Source organism: Myxocyprinus asiaticus, chromosome 6, assembly GCF_019703515.2.
Source record: "Myxocyprinus asiaticus isolate MX2 ecotype Aquarium Trade chromosome 6, UBuf_Myxa_2, whole genome shotgun sequence".
Classification (NCBI taxonomy): Eukaryota; Metazoa; Chordata; class Actinopteri; order Cypriniformes; family Catostomidae; genus Myxocyprinus; species Myxocyprinus asiaticus.
This window is the reverse complement of record NC_059349.1, coordinates 16,233,343-16,253,893: the sequence shown is the minus strand read 5'-3', so window position 1 is coordinate 16,253,893 and position 20,551 is coordinate 16,233,343. Positions and strand designations below refer to the sequence as shown.

General features: G+C 37.2%; 1 protein-coding gene across 1 annotated transcript in view; it reads left to right on the top strand.

Moving 5' to 3' along the window:
• The window catches only part of LOC127442847 (alpha-N-acetylgalactosaminide alpha-2,6-sialyltransferase 5-like), a 43,461-nt gene extending 23,209 nt beyond the window's left edge, over positions 1–20,252 (top strand). The window contains exons 3-5 of the mRNA XM_051701083.1: positions 4,862–5,274; positions 13,899–14,006; positions 18,209–20,252. Coding sequence (XP_051557043.1) covers positions 4,862–5,274; positions 13,899–14,006; positions 18,209–18,455 — 768 coding nt within the window. The 3' untranslated portion in view covers positions 18,456–20,252. The remainder of the gene's footprint in view (positions 1–4,861; positions 5,275–13,898; positions 14,007–18,208) is intronic.
• The last annotated feature ends 299 nt before the right edge of the window (positions 20,253–20,551 follow it).

Genomic DNA, 20,551 nt, shown 5'->3' with positions numbered 1-20,551 from the left:
ATTGGGGGGCCTTTTTTAGTAAACTTTGATAGGTGATTAATTTGATTAATCGGCACATCATGCAATTAATTTGATTTAAAATTGCCGTTTTCCACTCTACATGGTGTGAACCAGTGGAGGGACTGCAGGCATTCTAAAGCCAACTGCAGCTGAATGTGCAGGGGTCTTCGTTGGCTCTCTTAAATCAAAAGTTAAAAGGTGCTTTTTGCTTAGGACATCATCCAGGTCAGAGGTCAAAGTTCTGTGGGAGCAGATTCAGTGTGGGCCTGCTAATAACCTGCAAGGGAGAAAACAAGCCATTGAAGGCATCATGCCCTCTGACAATATAGCATTCAGTAGTTAATAGTAATATTCAGTTCTCCTGAGACAAAAGCAACACTGTCAAGTATCATAGCAAGAACAGTGTGGAACAAGTGCACTGTACTGTAGGTTGCTCCTCATATAGAGATTAATCAGCTGTGCTGTTCCCCTATGGGTATGTGCAATGATGATTTGAGTAGGTTTCCTCCTATATAAACATCACAGAAGGTGGCAAACAGAATAGAACATCTCTAGACACTGCAGGAACGAGACATCTCCCCTCATCTGTTTAAAACACATAACCCTATTAACACTGTCCTCTCTTTCCCTTCCTCTGCCCTCTGAAGAATTCACAGCCCCTGCAGATAGCTGGTAATCAAGGCCCTGTAGGTTATGTGCTGTTGTTGTTGGCTCCAAATAATTGGGATACACTTAGTAGATTGTTTGGCAAAAAAAACAACCTTTTGTCTAATTAAGAGCTTGCAGGAACATGCAGCTTGGACCATCAGCAGGGGCATGATGGGTGGCCGATGGGATTTGGCTAATTGCCGCTTGTTTCTTTATGGCTGGTACACCCTGTCGTGTCTCCTTCGTTAGCTCGGTATATCATGTGCATCGTGGGCTGCTCCGGTCAGCAGAGTGATTTGCAGGGAGTCAGTGATCTCGACAGGGCCCTTAATCGACGATGCCCCGGAGCCACTTCCTCCCACAATGCAAATGCAATTTTAGTTCCTCTCTCTACACTCATTTGAAATTGATATCTTTTTTTCTTTCACGTCAGATTGCCTGCAGTATATACACTACAGTGAGACTAATTATTGCCTCCCTGTGTCTTTTTGTCTTCTGTCTTTATTCCCTTTTATGGGTTTCATGTTTCACTAAACACAATGGAATATGTAGACAAAACCCTGTCTGAGCAAAGGAAACTTTTCCAAGCAAAAGTCTGGGGCAGACAACATTAGGGGACAAATTCCAACATAGTCAAATGAGAACTCGTAATAAATCGTTAAAGATGGTGAAGTCGTAAGATATCGTACAGCTTTTATTCCAGTAGAGACCAACCCATCAACAAACAGAATTTTATATTGATACAATACAGGCATCACATTTTAGCTAGCCTCCTATCCAACACTTTATTTGGTCTAGGTTTTGGGTAAGGGGTTAGACTTTATTGTTAGGTTTTGGTTTCTTAAAAACCCCAAAGGAAAAATCCTCATAACATTGTTCGTTGGTGCATTTATTTGTCTCTATGGTAATAAAAGTCGCAAGTTTTTCTATGAGCCCAGTTAGATTAGATTTCTGCCATCTCGTACTATTATTACAACTTGTCATGAGACCGTCTGAGCAAAAGAAACTTGCCAAACAAAAGTCTGGAGCAGGCAATATTAGGGGGCAAATTCACTAAATTCATTGTGCCATATTTAAAGAATTCATTGTCATTCTTTTCAGCACAAAACGCCTCCTTTTTTATGTAAATTAGGCTTATTTTGGATCAAGCATTATTCACACCACTCAAGGCTATTTGCTTGGCACAATTAACATTTCGCTGTGACTGCCCATGGAAATCAGGAGATAAACTGAACTGATCATGGCATGGTGGTCAAATGTTGGAGATGAGCATTAAAAGCAGGCATATATACAGACGTGCTGTGTAGTCGAGTGAACATTCTACATTTTTAAGAGCCGATTCAAGTGTCTGTATTACAGTGGTAAAACGATGCTGTTGCATTCAGCACTATTTTTTAGTAACATACTTGTTGCTTAAAAAAATTGCCTAAACACAATGTATCTTCTAACCTAGGCTATAGACAAAAATATATGTCCCTCATCAATGTATGTGCATACATCAAATCAAATCAAATCACTTTATCGTCACACAGCCATATACACAAGTGCAATGGTGTGTGAAATTCTTGGGTGCAGTTCCGATCAACATAGCAGTCGTGACAGTGATGAGACATATACCAATTTACAATAACATCAAATTAACACAACACAAATTAAACATCTGTTATACACATAATTACACTCAACAATATACAAATAATAACATACACTGTACAGTATACAATACGCTGTTTTTTTGTTACTATATAGATACACATTATTCAATAAAAATTAAAAATTAAAATATATAAAAAAGTGTATATATATATATATATATATATATATATATATATATATATATATATATATATATATATATATATAGAATGTACAGTATTGTACTGTATTGACATTCAGGCTGTCGGTTGATAGTCAGTTGTTAAGAGAGAACATAATATAATAATAATAATATAATTTATGAGAGTCCGGTGTGAGATATAAGAGTAAGAGTAATAAAGTGCAGTGCTGATGTATTTTGATCGTGGGAGATCAAGAGTTCAAAAGTCTGATTGCTTGGGGGAAGAAGCTATCATGGAGTCGGCTGGTGCGGGTCCTGATGCTGCGATACCGCCTGCCTGATGGTAGCAGTGAGAGCAGCCCATGGCTCGGGTGGCTGGAGTCTCTGATGATCCTCTGAGCTTTTTTCACACACCGCCTTGTATATATTTCCTGGAGGGAGGGAAGCTCACATTCATAGAAAACAATGGTTTCGAATTTTAGGACGCTGTGTTTTTGCCAGATGTGTCCGTTGTGTGAACCCCCCCCCCCTTTAGAAAATTATCAATGTTTCATTTAAATTGAAGGTTTGACTGCATTTCCACTAAAAAGAAAGAGATGCATTTTGTTGATTGCAACTCTAATTCTATTTGATATTTTGTTATTTCACGGTTTGTAAACATGATCTATATTAATGGTTTCAAGCAAAGAACTAATGCTAAATTTAGTACTTGGGTTTTTAATTCATTTTATATTTAATTTAAAAACTTCCCAGTGTAGCACTTAAAAAAGTAAAGTCATGTTATTTCACCTTTCGCAGAAGGACACCAAATTATTCAATTCACAAGTAGTAATGCAAGGGTAAGGTTCATACAGTATGTTATTTTACAAGATTACTCTTGTCATCTGCTTCTCAGATGGCTGCCACTTATGGTGTCTTTTCCATGTGACATTTCCTCAAGCTCATTGACAGAGTCTCAGTCTCTTTCTTCAATATGTTATTTGCTTGGTGGATCACAAGCTCCACCACTGATGGTCTAGATTCCACTGGGGGCAGAACAATGTGCCTCCTCCACTTCTCCTCACAGATATTACTGATTTCCAGGCTGGTTGGTAAGCACTTCTGGAGCCCGTGGGTGTTAATTCAAGCAGGTCCCAGTGCAGTTTTCATCACCCACAGCTAAGATATGTTGGAAGATGACTGATCTTAGCAATTGTTGATGTCCTCATGTAACCCGCACTAATACACGACACATCTGAATGGAACAGATCCCATGCAGTTATTATTTCACTCACAGCAGATGCCTTCATCCAGGACAAATTACGCAACTTTGACTGCGCTCTTTGCATATTATTGATTGAAAGTGCATGACAGAGGATGGGGGAGAGGAAATTCACCTTAAATTCAATACTTCCTTTAAAAGCGGTGATGGGCCTTCATTCCCGAAACACTTTATCCTCCAAGGAGGGGGTTGGTGGGACTGGCCTTATCACTGTAAGAATACCAATGGAGCTTTTACGTCGGGTTGGAATAATTCATGGAAAGCCATATAGAATGGAGAGACATGCAGTGGAATACTGTATGGTATGAGTGTGGAGGTGTGTGGGAGAAGCTGGATGGATTGTAAAGATTACCAGCTATTCAAGGTCAGGAGGCAATGACCTCTGAATTAAAAACCACTGTAATTACGGACAAACAAGATACGGTGAATAAAAACATCCTGAAGGAAAACCGTTGCATATGGTTGCAAGTGTTGAATGTCAAAAGTTTATTTAAAACCAGAGTAAATTCCTCCTCATAGTCCTTTTCACTTGGAGGGCCTACTTATTCCCAGCCTCAGATGGCACCGCTCAGAGTCCATTCACTTACCGCCTAATGCATATTGCACACAAAAGTGTAAAGCACTTACATTTGTATTTTCAATTGTATATTCTTGTTTTTTCAGTGAATTATTCTATACTTAGTACTTTTGGAAAGACAGAAATACTGATCACAAAGTCTGCACATATTTTCCACATTTTGTGCTGGAAAACCATTCAAACAGATACACAAACAGTATATATATACAGTCCAATTCATATAATAGAATGATGGTTATCTTAGGTTTGTTTCCAACTTCTATAGTACTGGCTACTTTCCACCAGCCACATTTACATTACTTACAAGGAACATATTTTGGGCTCCTTGCTACAGCAGTCTTTGGCTTGCTCATCAAGGACAAATTACTTTTAAAGCATGATTTTCAATCTCGTTTTAATTTAAACTGACATTACAAAAGACATTACAACAACATTTTCTGTTACCGTTAAGCTTCTTTGAAACGATGTGTGTCATGAAATGCGCTATACAAATAAAAATTACTTAAATTGACATTGCATCTATTAAAATACAAAATTTTGACTGTGCTTTTACACAGGTCATGGACATGTGCTAGTGTTTCTAATCTGTTCCCCGCAGCCTCTGAAGATGCACTGCAGTAGCTGTGCACTGGTCACTAGCTCTGGTCATCTGACAGGTGGGGGTCACGGAAAAGAGATCGATCAGGCAGAGTGCGTCATCCGGATGAATGACGCACCCACAGCCCGGGGCTACGGCTCAGATGTGGGTCACCGCACAAGCCTGAGGGTCATCGCTCATTCCAGCATGCAGAGAGTGCTGCGCAGCCGCCACGAGCTCCTTAACTCCAGTCAGGACACGGTCTTCATCTTCTGGGGACCCAGCAGTTACATGCGGCGGGACGGGAAGGGTCTGGTTTATAACAATCTGCGGCTTATGAACCAAGTGCTGCCCAAACTGAAGGTCTACATCATCTCCTGGCAGAAAATGCTACAGTTTGATGAGCTGTTCAAAAGAGAGACGGGCAAAGACAGGTAATGAGCTTTTTATGCCATTTTTAGTAGAGATCAACAGATATGTTTTTTTTTATGACCAGTATGATATGATACTGATTATTCTACGTTAACAGATACGCGATAACTGATATCCGATAACTGGTATCCATATTCGATTTTTAAGTATTGTTTTATTTTTGCTTTTAGATGCAAAAATAGAAAATAATTTTCCATTATGTAAGTTAATTTTTGTTTTGAGCTATGTCTAACTTATCAATAACTTATTGGTAGAACCAATAACCGATTAAGTGGAGAAGTGTAAATATCAGTAAAAATATGGGTCAAACCGATTAAAAATTGGATATGCATATCAGTTACAGTTTGATGAGCTGTTCAAAAGAGAGACAGGTAATGAGCACCTTATGACATTTTTACTAGAGATCGACAAATATTGTTTTTTAATGACCAATACAGCTACTGATTTTTTTATGTTTAAGTGTCTGATATGCATATTTGAGAGTCTTTGTTTTGGACTTTGTCTAACTTATCAATAACTTATCAGTAAAACACAATCTTAAAGAACAGATAACTGATTAAGTGGAAAAGTGTAAATATCAGTTAAAAATATGTGTCAAACTGATTATTGCTCAATGTCTAATTTTTACAACCCAATTTGGAATTTTATTATATAATGTGAGGCCTATTTTAGTATCTGTTATAATGAATTCCAGAAAATGTGTGATAATTTACTGCTTTAATGATACCTTGTATAAAGATAAGTGGAAAATTTTCAAACCTATTTCTGGATTTGCAGAACACGATTAACCGAGGGTATGCATTTAAGTGATTGAGATACCAGACGTTTTCATACATGCCAATAATGTGTTTGTGGCATGCCCTAAATTGTTATGACCTATTTTTATTTAAAAGAGGTGTTATGTGGGAAAGCTGATAGGTGTTCTAGAATGGAGTCTACAGAGGCCATTCTTATTCTAGTATTACTGATCTCAGAATGGACCAACCTCTTTTTCCCATTCAACTCTAGAATCACAAGGGAAATCAGTTTGTGAAGGATTCTAGATTTTAACTTTAAGCCTGGATCTCCATTTAATCAAAGGGAAAAGGAGGTTACAGATGGAGAGAATGTAGTCATTTCTTTCTGTAGAAATTCAGTAGAGTTTGTAATGCTGTTCTCTATACTGTAAATATACAGATACAACCCAAAATAAACATACCACCCAAAAATGAGTCACAGATCTGTTCTGATAGGGCCACAGACAGCAAGAGAATTCAATGCTAAATTCAAATGATAAAATCAAACTAACCAACTAACTTCATCATCCAATTTATGTTAGCAAAATAAATAGTCTAATCAGCTATTAAAAGCGAGGAGAAAACGCTTCCCATATCTTTTGTTGTTGATGTCAAAGGCTGTATGTCCAATCAAACTCTACAGCATTTTAATGCAAATGTATTTCTTACTTGGTAGAAGCTAGCCAAATTAGGTAGATGCCAACATGGACAGATGGCGTGTATGACGTGCCCTTTTCCTTGAAAACCTTGAAAACAAATAAAACTATGCAAGGTACTAGACATTATTAATAAACTGTTTGTAAAATCTGGCTCCTTGAGCAACACCAGTTGAGAACCATGCTTTTTGCCTTTTATTTTGCTAGTCTTAGCTGATTTAACTGGTTACCTGGCCTGGCTAATTTAGTGTTTAGCTGGTCGGCCAGCTGATCTTCCGTACTGACCAGTTGATCAGTGCTCAAAACCCCTCTGACAACTGCAAAACAAACAGACCAGCCTTACAAGCTTGGCCAGGCTGAGAGAACTGCTAACACTAACTACCTTAAACTGTTTTTTTTTTTTCATCAGCAGGTTACCGTTAAAGAATACATTAATGGATTATGTGCTGTAAAGCTGCATATCCACTTTTATCTTTGTTTATTTTATCCCAATCCAGCAATGTATATGGCAACCACTAATCTCCTTACTGTATGATATGTGTCGTTCTGCAACTCTCATTAGTGAATGGAGCATGTCTGTTTGTGTGTCATTGCAAAAAACAAACAAACAAACAAAACTAAAAAACAAATCACATTTTTACAGAGGTTTTTACAGATTACATATCTCTTCTAAACTCTTTGGAGGCTCATTAGTAAGAAATAAAAATACTAGCACTGATGAATTCCCTCAGAATGATACAAGCGAGTGTTTTGTAGTTCTGGTACCTTATTTCCACAGTAGTCTTATTGCAATAGTCAAAGTGTGTCTTTCATCTTCTATCTGTTTCTTTGGTGTTATTCTCCAAAGTGACAAATGAAAGACCAGAGATTGCTGTGAGAATCATATCAACAAAAAACTGTCTCTAAAATGTCAGTTAGACTGGCAAAGGGTGGCTGCTGTTTTTTTTTTATTGGTTTGATCAATGTTATACTTCTTTTTTTGTCTACAGAACTTCAAAGAGTTGGTCTATCAAAAGTTGTTTTAAGAAACTTTTGACAAGAGACACCACCATTGCTTACAAATAAAAAGTGAATTTATCAGAAACCAATCTTTCTCATTTTTAGGGCAAACTTTTGGAAGATCATAGAGGAATTAGGGTTAGGAATGTATACATTTCATGACTTGCATTTATGTTGGTGGTTCTGAAACATCTGCATTCACACCCAATTAATCCCCTTTGAAATTTGGGATGCAATTTCATGCACACTACTGCGGCTAAGCCATAGCTTAGGAAATTTTATTAGATCACAACAACTTTTCATGTCAGGCTTCCTCAAGCTTCCAGTCATTCACTTCCAGCTTCGGCCACTGGGGGCAGTGGTTCCAGTTTTGGTAAGCACAGATCGATTTCAGGTTGTATAGGTCTCTGCGGAACAATAATGGGCATTTCCCAATCTGTGAAGGTTTTCAAACAGGGATGGGCATTTCTCAACTATCCAATGAAAGTAGGGATCTCAGTGTCATAGGAAATCGTGTAAAGCGGTTGAAAAACTCCCAGCCTGGTTTGAAAACACCTACCGATTGGGAAACGCACATTGTTGTTCTGCAGAGACACAAGTCTCGATTCAGCAGAAGAACTTTCGACCTACTGTGGCTGAATTCATAGTTGGATGGCAGCAGCCTCAAAAGTTAACCTGTTTATGACGGGTGGTCATTAATGATAAAAATCACTAATGGTAATTAGGTACTTCTACACATTTTGTGTTTGATATGCCATTTTATAATAGCCAGTGTTACCTGGTGTGCTTTCATTGTTCTTAAATGTTTTGCAGCATATAGAGCTGAATTTATGAATTACTGTAATGTTCTAATTAAAGGATTAGTTCACCCAAAAAGTCATTGTTTACTCACCCCTGTATTATTATAACCCTATATGACTTTCTTTCTTTTTCTTAACACAGGGAGAATCTGTGAAAAAAACTGTGCTGGCAGTTTATGGTGACCACCTCTTCAAGATTCTTCAAAAGAATGCAAAAGTATAATTCAGAAGTCTAATAAATTATTCCATGAGACTCATGATTTTTATGAAAGCAGACGATAAGGTATGGTGAGAAACAAACCAAAATGTAATGTATTAATTAGTGAAAATGTTCACTGACCGTTGATCTCCTGATAGGGCACGAGAGCAACTGTTCATGCAGCCCCATTGCGACGTTGGGGCGTTCAAGCAAAAACTTGTTTGTTTATCTAAAAACAGAACACAACAAAGCTAACAGAACTTACTAAATATGTCTGAAGAGTTTGAAGTTGAAAAATTGATGCATTTTTATGCCCAGCCTTATTTTTTGGAAGAGAGTACTCAGAAATCAAACAGAAATATAGAGGAGGCAACAGGCAGCCACAGTCACACCGTGTCCTAACCTGATGGCAAACGACACGCGATAAAAGGTATATTTTCTTTGGCAATCAGAGTTTTTGTCCTAACCAGCAGTGACGAGCGATGGTACATTCTATCGATCACTTGTTTTCCAGTGTCACGAGGGGGCTGCGTGAACTTTTGCTCTCGTGCCCTGTCATGAACGCGTACAGGAGATCAACGGTCAGTGAACATTTTCACTAAATAATAATTTAGATTTCGGATTGTTTCTCACCAAACCTTATCGTCTGCTTTCATAAACATCATGAGTCTCATGGAATAATTTATTAGACTCCTGAATTATACTTTTGTGTTCTTTTGAAGCTTGAAGAAGTGGTCACCATAAACTGCCATTGTATGACATCACTGAACACATTTCTTTTTCACAATTTCTCCCTTTGTGTTAAGAAAAAGAAAGAGAGTCATTTGGGGTTATAACAACACAGGGGTGAGTAAACAATGACTGAACTTTCATTTCTGGGTGAACTATCCCTTTAAGTACTTTACTGGCATCAACAACAAAGGCACACATAGATGAATTTTGCCGTAATGAGCTTTTCCTGAGAAACAAAGCTCTAAGTAGAATTTCTGAATTGTAATTTTGTAAACAAAGTAATTCTGACACAACTTGGAACACAGAATCAGATTCAGAATGGAATCTAATTCCTTATGATTCTCAATTCTAGTGGGAACAGACTTTTTTATTCTTTTATATTTAAATGTTCTCTGCTGTGTAGAAAGTCTCTTTTAGCCAGTGTCAACAAATATTTGAAGATGTATTTTGTGGTTCAGGACATTTTTAAGGAAAAAGACCCTTAGACACTTTCTAGAAATTCATGCTGAGGGTGTTGTAAGTCATGCATTGTAAGTCATGTAAATAGTCATGCAAGTTTGGGAACACTTGACAGTCGGGTTGCAGTGCCTTTGCTCTCTGGCCTGCCAGCACGAGTGTGACAAACAGCCCTGCAGCACAAACACGGCCCAATGTTCTTCAATGTTTTTCTATGACTTAGCAGCTCTGTTTTGTTTCTCTTCTGTTTTTCTCTCCTTCCACTCAAAGCGGTTTTTATGCACCCGTTCACATAGGCATATAAACAACACTGCTTTGAAAAAACAGGTCTGTCAAACAGTGTTCAAAGGGTTTTTGAAAGTAAATGTAAGCAATATGTTTCCATGATATCAGAACAGCATTTGCTGGTTTGTGGCAAATGCTGAATATGAAGTTGGTTAATACATATAAGTTCAGTGTAATAACTTTAATGGCTAAAATCGAACCTCACACTTGAATTCTCTGGATAATTGAATTCAGAGGTTGTGGTCATCTACTATGCTGCAATGAATTTCTGAGCAGTCTCACAGATATATACTATACCACACACGCACACACACACCCACCCACACACACACACACACACACACACTTGTGTAAGAGCTGTGCATACACTAAACATTGTCATGCATGATCATCATCAAATAAGAGGCTCAGTCTCCCAGTGGCGTATCATTTTGTGTGTTCCAGGAATCTTTTGTTTCTTGTGAAATATATTGAAAGAAGCTAACACAAGTTTTGTGTTAAGTGAGAAAGCATTAGGTTTTATAAAAAGATGTCTATATGACACAACTCGATAGTTAACAGCGAAGAACAAACCCAGGAAATCATCTAAGCCTCAGCTGAGGCAATTTGTTTATGCCTTTGGGTACATCTTTATCCTTCGATGGTTTTTGAGACTATAAGCTTAATGAACTGACCTTGAACTGACAGTCATATACTTGTACTGTTTATAACAAGGCAAAAAGTCTCAAGCTGAAATATCCAGAAACTTTTCATGTGCATTACAGATGATCATTCATTATAATCGACTGTTCCTTCTGCCTTAATATATAGGGAAGGGAATCAGCAGGGACCTGGTGATATGATATTATCAATATCTGGGTCAGGATAGAATAACATTGTGATTCTGTATGTTTAGTGTATTGCAATTCAAAAAACATTGTTGATTAAATGCATTCATTTAGTGTGATTAATTATATAAAAAAATATTGCATAAAAAAATAATGCAATTAATCATTCCCCCTGACCCATATGTAAATTCCACACATACAAATTTTACTACAGTACCATCGAAGCAGTTCAAGCTTGAAGTACATTCATAATTTTGTGTTTTTACGAGCCACATCAGAAGGGGACAGTCAATATATATATTTATTATATTGATAATTATTTGAATTATTATGCATTATATGAGTTATTTATTTTGAATTATCTTTATTTGGGGGCTTTTTTCAGCAAATATTGATTATATGCGATTAATTGCGATTAATTCGATTAATTAATCGGCATGTCATGTAATTAATTTGATTAAAAGAGCCATTTCATCATAGAGCCAAAGAAGTACTGTAGAGCATAGACACGTCAGAAAAAAAATAGCTTACCTCGGTTCCAGCTTGCATGAAAACGCTTGCAGTTGATTGTTTTTACCCTTTGGCCAAATGGAAATAATTGAGCGTTCATTGACAAAATGCAACAGTATGTTTAGTCTTCTCACGCACTTGCTCTGAGTGGTGGTCAATCTCTCTTTTTTTTTTTTTTTTTAACAAAAATAATAATAGGAAAAATATTTTTTTAAAAAATGGATTCTTGCCGATAGAATATCCATATGGTGTTTTATTAACAAAGTTCGAGAGGAGCAAGTTCATTTAATCCGACCAATCTCACAGCCAGAGTAAGAGTATATAATAAGCTGCTTACCTCTACGTAGCATTGAGAGTTTCCAACATCCCACCACATGCCCATCTCCTCCTATCTATTCCATCAATAATCCAGTCCGCGGGGGGGGGGGGGATTCGAGCTCAGGTCAAGTCTCGAGCCTCGAGCCCTCTGCCAGGCACAGCAAGCCACATATGTTTATGCTATCCTCACTGCAGGATTACATTAACTTGTGAACTACTGAAATAGTGTCGTGAGGTGAAATATTGCTATACTTTGAAATTATTGATTTTTTTCATCCACCTCTAATAATGCATAAGAAAGTCTTGCATCTCTTTGCATTTGACCTTAAACTGTACTCATTTTCCCCTTTTTGTCATGCACTTATGCAAACATAAAAGAAGAATTAAGCTATCAAACACAAGAGGGATTCTACTAACCAGGTGTGACGCGTCAAGTTTCCAGCAGGAAAGAATTTGTATATCCACACTGAAACTGACATTGTTTTGTGATTTGGCACAGCAACAGAGCATATTTGATGTTTAATATACAGTATAGTTATGAGGGGTGGGATTTTTGACCAGAGATTGCTCTGTGAGTGGGGCTACCTAACAAAACGGCATCAAAGTAGAAACCAAATGACCAAATGTCCTGTTGCTTTTCACGTTGGTAGCCAGTTATAACAAAAATTCATATTCAAACAAAACAGTCTCATGACAAATTGTAATAATTCGTACGAGATTAGGCTTGAACAAAAAGGTACAACTTTTATTTCAATAGACACCAACCAATCAACAAACCTAATTTGAAATCGATATATGCGTTACGTATTAGCTAGCCAGTGCTTTATTTTAAGCAAGGAAAAGTCTGTGAACAAATCTGGTTACTTATTCCATTTTTATTTATGCAATGCAAATGACTGATGTATGTCAAGAACCTGTAATATGCTTCTCTCATCTTGTTTCAAACCCTGATGTTTTCTTTCTTCTGTGGTACACAAAAGTTATTTCCTATTAAAATCATGGTCAGGTTTAGGTTTGGGTTAGGGGTTTAACTTAGAAAAAATCATGATAAAATCTTACGTTGGCTCGTTTATTTTTCTCTTTGAGTAAAAGTCATACATTTCAACTCTTACGATCTGTTCTTGCGATTTCACCATCTCTTACTGTTATTACGACTATGTTGGATTTATATGGAAGAGATATCTTTTATCACTTGTTGCTTTGCATCATGCCTGGTGAAAAAAGTGTTTTATCCTGAATAACATATATATATGCCTGTTCTGCTGCTTTTATAAAAAATTATAGACTATATACCACTGTTTATGATAGAGAAACATAAAATAAAGCAAACCAAACCGAAGAAACCCCCAAATATTTCATATATAGTCTTCTTCTGCCAAAAAGTAGTTCCCTTAAAAGTAACATTGCAGTTGCTTTACTATCAGTGGTCTGGAAGTCAGAAGAATGGTACATTTTGCCATTTACAAATGTAAAACATGCTGTTATCATAAACAATAGCATGGGTTCTAACCATTTTCAGCCAATCAGATCTAGCTGTTGTGTAAAACTTATTAACAACTCTAAATGCCAAGCTGATAAGTGACCAGGATACTAGATATAATGATTCATCTGTGTTGAGTTTATAGTTTTGATGTTGATCAATTCCATTGTATATTCTACCACATTCACGAGGGATTATTGATGCGGCATTTGCCTGACAGTAGATGATCTGTTGTCTGAGGTAATTTATCAGTAATCAGAGACTTCTAATCAATCACATCCAGGGCTGTTGTTCACTAATGGTGTTTGTTTTCCTCTATTAATGTGTTATTTGTTTGAGATTCGCCAGGGCTTTCATGTCAGGCAGCAGGTTGGCAGAACTGATGAGCAGTTGATGATAACATTGAGTTGTAGAAATGATCCTGACAACTGCACGGCATTCCAAACGGAACGGAATCTTGGGATTGTGTGTGCGGAGTTTCTAACGGAATTATCCTCTTTAATGTTAACCATAGTTTCACGATTCAGTATTCATTTTATTACGTTCCATGCATCAGCAGACAATCTCTCTTTTTGTCTCTATTTTTAGGAGAATCTCTAACTCCTGGTTAAGCACAGGCTGGTTCACAATGACTATTGCCTTAGAGCTTTGCGACAGAATCAATGTTTATGGCATGGTGCCTCCAGATTTCTGTAGGTAAGTCAGATTTTAATTTGTTGCTATTCTATTTTAGCATGCCCTTTTTTTTTTTTCTGTCCCTTAGGATGATTTTATAGAAAGAAAATCCATCATTGTATAGAAAAAGCTATCATTCTAATTTTAAATGAAAAATGAATAGGTTTTGAACTTTATATTGACTCTTTAATCACTTTTTCCTCATTTGTAGGTGTTGAAAGGTTAAATATGACAGAATTTTCCTCCATTTAGACTTTTAAACTACCCCCCCCCCCACACTAAATTCTCCTTTGCACTTTGTCACATGAAAGAAATCACATTTCCTATTTATTTTATATATGTTTGTACAATCTGTCATTTTTTAAAAACTGTCCCCAATACTGCTGTCATGACCATGCATACCAAAACAATTTCCAGAGGAGATTCTATTCAGTTATGATGGAAACGAGAAGTGATGGAAAGCACATCTCGGCCAGGGCAGAAAAGTAACAGTTTGAAGATCAGAAATGTCATTCTTTTTAAGATTTTCACATAATGACCACAGAGTAGCTTTATTAGGTGTGAATATCAGATCAGTATTTGAGAATTTTGATTCTGAAACAATCAATTTCTTTTTGTTCTTATAAATTCACATTTAATTATATTCTATTCTACTAAATTGCAACTGAATTTGTCAATCTGTCACAGGTAGATTTATTATAAGGGCTTTGTTTAAGGATGCGTCTATGTACACATGCATCAGACGGACAATTTGGAGCGTCTCACTTAAACACAGCGTGTTTATGTTGCGTTGCGTCATAAACACAGTGTCTTTAGGACGATGTGTCAAGTTAAATATAGTTTGAAACTTGAAAGTTGACTCCTGCATTCAGACTTTTGCTCCACCCTGCTGTGTTTGAACGCAGGAACACATTCTTATCTCGTCCTGTCTGCTGTCAGTAAGTTTTGTTGCCTGTACAGCAGGAATCATGCTTACTGCCTCCTACTGACTGAGACTCGCAAAAACATGACTGTGGTACTTCAAGCTTCAGTTGCTCTAGTGGTAGGAATATTTCTGTATATGGGCCTGGGGGCATGATAACTTGCGTTAATCACATTATTTTTCATATAATTAATCACACGGAATTAAAGCGTTAAATCGACAGCCCTAGTTTTAACCTCGTGTGACCCCGTGTCCACATGTGTGGACCTTGTATTTTGGCTTCGCTATACGCAACGCATAATTTAAATTGATTTAAACCGACTGAATACTGTTCACAACACTCTAGACTGTAATTTAAGGGTTAAACTTCTGGCGCACCGACTCACGTGACACAACAACATGACGTCAATTTCCATGAAGTGCTTCTACTAGAGCAGAGCCAACAAAAGTGCCTCTGGTAAGAAACCTCTTTAAGTTTTTCATTGAAACCTAGTTGGGTGTAAAGAGTATTGTCCCTAGTTTCATTTGTTATGCCGCTTTAAAAAATCTGTTAATTTTTCATGCATTAGCCCCTGATAAACATGATGTCCACACACGTGGATTTTGGGACATTATTCCCTCAAAAGTTGAAAAAACATGTTAGTTATATTGAATAACTTTCAACATTAACACATCTGTGGGTCATATCATTTCATTTTAATATAAATTGAGTTACATTTTATTTTGTTATCGCTGCATTATTTATGCAGTGCTATTCATTAACATTAGTAAATACATTTCTATATTTACAGTGCAGTTTCACATTGAGGGCTCTATTTTTGTGAGTGCGCAACGCGCTACGACTGTTCGCAACGTCTCATCCAATTTTCGTGAGAGCGCTAATTCTAAGCCCAGTTTTTGTGCCAGCGAAAAGAGCAAATGGCCGTGGGTGGGAGAGTTTGCACTACTGTGGGTGTAGGCACGCAAACTGTGGGTGTATTGTATGTAAATGAAGTGACGAAAAGTGAAATTTGCTATTTTCCTACGAATTTGGTTATTGTGCTAAGACATTTCAATACCACCTCTTACTTAGTGCTTAAATTCAGTTCCTGCATTTGCAGTTTGGAGATTTCACCAGCAGGTGGTAATAAAGTTCATGTTCAAACTCTGAAAGGACAGAACATCAAATAATGTCATGGTTTATTTTTTCAGTTATTATTATTATTATTTTTATTGTTATGTTTATGTCACTGTGGAATCACAGAGAGAATGTTTGAATTTGGTATGATTTTTTTGACCACTTCGTTATTTTGATTATATTTTTGAATATGAATTTTTCAAAATCATTGTTGACCGGTAGAAGTGAAGTGTGTTCCGATACAATCACTGTTCATATTAGCCATGATTTGTGTGTCAGTAGATGAAAATGATTAATAATACTTACATTCTCTGTAATTTAACTGAGCCTACACACATATCCTGAACCACATTTTCCATGCATATAAAAGGAACGTGTCCCATTTAACAAGGACGCACAAAATAATGTAAATCCATATTTGTATTCTTCCAATTCATTGCATACAATCAATTTACACTACCAACTTCTTATGAATGTACTGTCTTTGTTTACATCACTGGTGCTTGACAGGGAATGGACTGTATAATAGGACGGAGACAGTGCTGGAGATGAACCTCCATTGACCCAATTTGCACCATGCGTGCATGATTTTCCATGCGTATAAAAGGAACGTGTCCCATTTAAAGGAATGTTCCGGTTTCAGTAAAAGTTAAGCTCAATCGACAGCATTTGTGGTATAATGTTTATTACCAAAAAAATTATTTAGACTCGTCTCTCCTTTCCTTTAAAAAAAAATTGAGTTTCCAGTGAGGCACTTATTTAATGTTAAAATACTCACTTTTTCAAAAGTATAACCACAAAACATAAAGGATATGCATGTAAAAAATGAGTTTAGTGAGATAAAATCACCTACTAACCTTTTCTGTGTAAAGTTATAGCCAATTTTACAACTTTGTTACCATGATGATATAATGTCAACAAACCCTAAAATGACAATTCAAACAACTTTACAGCTCAAATAATACATGAGTTTTAACAGAAGAATTAACGTAAGTGCTTTTTTTAAATTATAAGCTTCACATTTCTGCCTTTAAACCCTCCAAAAATTGGCCCCATTCACTTCCAATGTAAGTACCTCACTGAAACCCAGATCTTTGCTTTTTTTTTAAAGAAAAGGAGGGACGAGTTGAAATTATTTTTTGTGGTAATCAACCTTATGCCATAAATGCTGTCGACTGATCTTAACTTGTGTTGAACCCGGAACATTATTTTGGGCATCCTTGTTAAATTAATGTAAATCCATATTTGTATTCTTCCAATTCATTGCATACTGTCAGTTTACACTACCAACTTCTTATGAATGTGCTTTCTTTGTTTATATCACTGTAGCTTGACAGGGAATGGACTGTATAATAGGACGGAGAACAACCAATTTCATCAAACCCACTTGCGCCAACACTTAGCGCATGCTTGCATGAAAATACCAAAACTTCATGGCCATGCCCATTGACTTTGCGCTGATGAGTTAAGTCATTGCGCTGCGCTTTGTGCTTGCATGCTTAAAATAGGGCCCTGAGAATCAATGGGTTTAAACAAAAGCTGAAAATTTTTGCTTTCAGAGGCTTTATATTGAGTTAGGTTGAAAATAAGATTTCAAACTGTTCTGAGACTTTTTTTCAAGTTTTCAAGCTGTCAAAAGTTCCCCTAATTGGGCCTGGGTAGCTCAGCAAGTAAAGGGTTAGGGTTAGGCAACTGAGATTTGTCCTCCGCCACCCGGATTGAGGCGAGTCACTACACCACCACGAGGACTTAGAGCGCATTGGGAATTGGGCATTCCAAATTGGGGAGAAAAAAAAAGTTCCCCTAATTGAAAGATCTTATCTTTGTGTGTGTGTGTGTGTGTGTGTGTGTGTGTGTGTGTTCCATGCATGTTTTATACTGCACGCCATGCTATGGCAGCCCCTGCTGTCTACCAGAGCCACTAGAAAAATAACCAAGAGCCTAAAATGTTATGATTCATTGTAATTCCCTGCTGAGGCATGACCTCTCCCCCTGCCCATTTTGCAACCATAATGTATTACATAAAATCAATTTATTCCCCTTAAAGCAAGTTGTTCTCTGAACCAAATCGGGTTCATTGCCTTGAAAATGAATATCTAGCTCAGAATTAATCGGGGAATCTGGGACTTTTCTCGTGTAATGGTAATTTCAACACATTTGAATCTCTACTCTCGTTCTTTACAGGGAGTCTCAGCACCCCTCTGTCCCGTATCATTACTACGAACCGATGGGCCCGGACGAATGTGCCATGTACATCTCCCATGAGCGTGGCCGGCGAGGTAGCCACCATCGCTTTATCACAGAGAAGAGGGTCTTCGCTAGCTGGGCTCGGACATTCAACATTCATTTCTACCAGCCGGACTGGAGTCCTCCACCGTTACCGAGAAACAGCTCGGTGACCACAGCCTCGCCTCGATCTCAGAAAACGTGACTAACCAGAGCCTTCAAATTATCTCAAACTGCCTCAAATGAATCACTGACTAATATTCCTGTTGCCATGTGAATTGAGTTGTACAGTATGTGTTCGATTGACTGGGATAGGGTGGGTTTTAGAGGAATCATGCTGGGCTTCTTACATTCATGAAGGACTGAAGCTAAAACAATTTATTTTGCACATTCATAATTTATTTATGTATGAAAGACATTCCAACAGCCTGTCCGGACCATGTGTTATCCATGAATAGAAACCCAACTCTAATTGTGTTCCACTGGGCAGTTTTACTTTTAAGAAGCATTTGAAAGAAAATGGGGGCAGAGCCAAGAGCTCATTGAATATAAGATGAAGTAATGTTTGGGGGCGGAGCCAAGAGCTCTGGAATGTTGCTTGGGGGAAAAAATTGTTAAAATCAACATGTGTTTGCAACCCATTTTACTTCCGCAATGTGCTGTATTTCAGAGAGAAACATCTGGAATTGATTGGATCTTAAAAGTTGGTTGGTTGGAGGGGAGATGTTATAAAATAAGAGGGACTGATGACATCGGCCATTTCAGAGGCAGAGCAATTTATTACATTTTGAAGACAACCATTTTTTTCTTTCTTTTGAATAATGTGCACTGACTCACTTACAATAAGGCAAGGAACATGTATAAACAACATAAATGGGGTAAACTTTGATTTCATGTTGACTAAAGAATACAGCAATTTTATAATTACATTAGAGATCAAGCGATCATATTAGAGGATAAGTCAGCTGGCACAACACTGTCCAATGTAATAACGACCCTTATATATGCAGAAATGTATAACATGTTCAATTTCAAGTACTTTTATTATTGTTATGTATTTCTCAATTTAATTATCTATTTTAGCCCCCACTGTCACTGAGTTGTTGTATTTCTTTGAAGTCTTTTTATGTATTTATTTATGTTGAAGTCTTATCTTTTATTTTATTATTATTGTTTTTTCAAGATAAATCGTTACATGGGACATAAATGGTGCAAATGATACTTTATTAAGTTGGATTTTAATGTTTTAACATGAACAATAAATATATTGTTTGTTAAACAGGAAAACCTTTTGAAAAATGATTGGCAGTGTGATGGGATCCAGCAGCTATATGTCGTTCCAAACCCATATGACTAATGCAGAATGTTCAGGTTGCTCTTTTCCATACAATGAAAGTGAATGGTGATAAGATTTTCAAGGCGAGATTTTCAGTAAATAACAACCTCACACAATGGCACTTTTATGGTGCTTTTTGTCCTTACTGGATTTTGACAGCCTGGAACACATAATAATACACAATCATTATCCTAATTTCAGATGCAATGGAACAGAGGCGTCTTGAAACTCCACAAGAAATTCAGCACCAGGAAGGTGACACTGAGCACATTAAAATGAAATAGAAACTCTACATGCAGCAACATCCATTATTTTTGTGGTCAGTCTGGAGCAGAATATGTTAGCGGCGTACAGGACGCGTACTGGTGTAATTATGCCCGTCACAGCAGGAGGGCACGCATCATTGACCATGACCGCACTGCACCTGCCAGTCATGCAAATGAACACACGCGTCGAGACTGTTAAAGCAGCTGTCGTATTAATGTGGATGCGCCCCATATGAGTGACAAGTTGGCATCACTGTTGAACGCACAAGTGCTTTCAGATACAGTGCACAGCTATGAGCGATCAGACTGCCTTTTAGAGCGTGAATTATTGTGAAAGGTACTGCTTATTGTATAAATGCTGAAATGTGCCTGTCCATCTTAAGCTGGAGCTCAAGAATTCTGGAAGATTTACTTAGTTTTAATAAAAACTGAACAAAAAAAAAAAGTGAATCGTGTTACTTTGAAATCCAACAGTCAAGACAAAGCTTTTAAGCAGGGTCCAAAATGAGCTTTTTGCCACAATTAGCAATAGTGGGTGAATGGAGAAATGTCATAAACATTTCTTACCGGCCATGAAACTGTAGTTTGCATTATTTTCATTAAAATACACAGTATATATTTTTTCCTTGTTTAGCTATTTGTGACTAAAACACAGGTTTCTTTCTCTTATCCCAGAGTAATATGCAGAGTAAACTATAA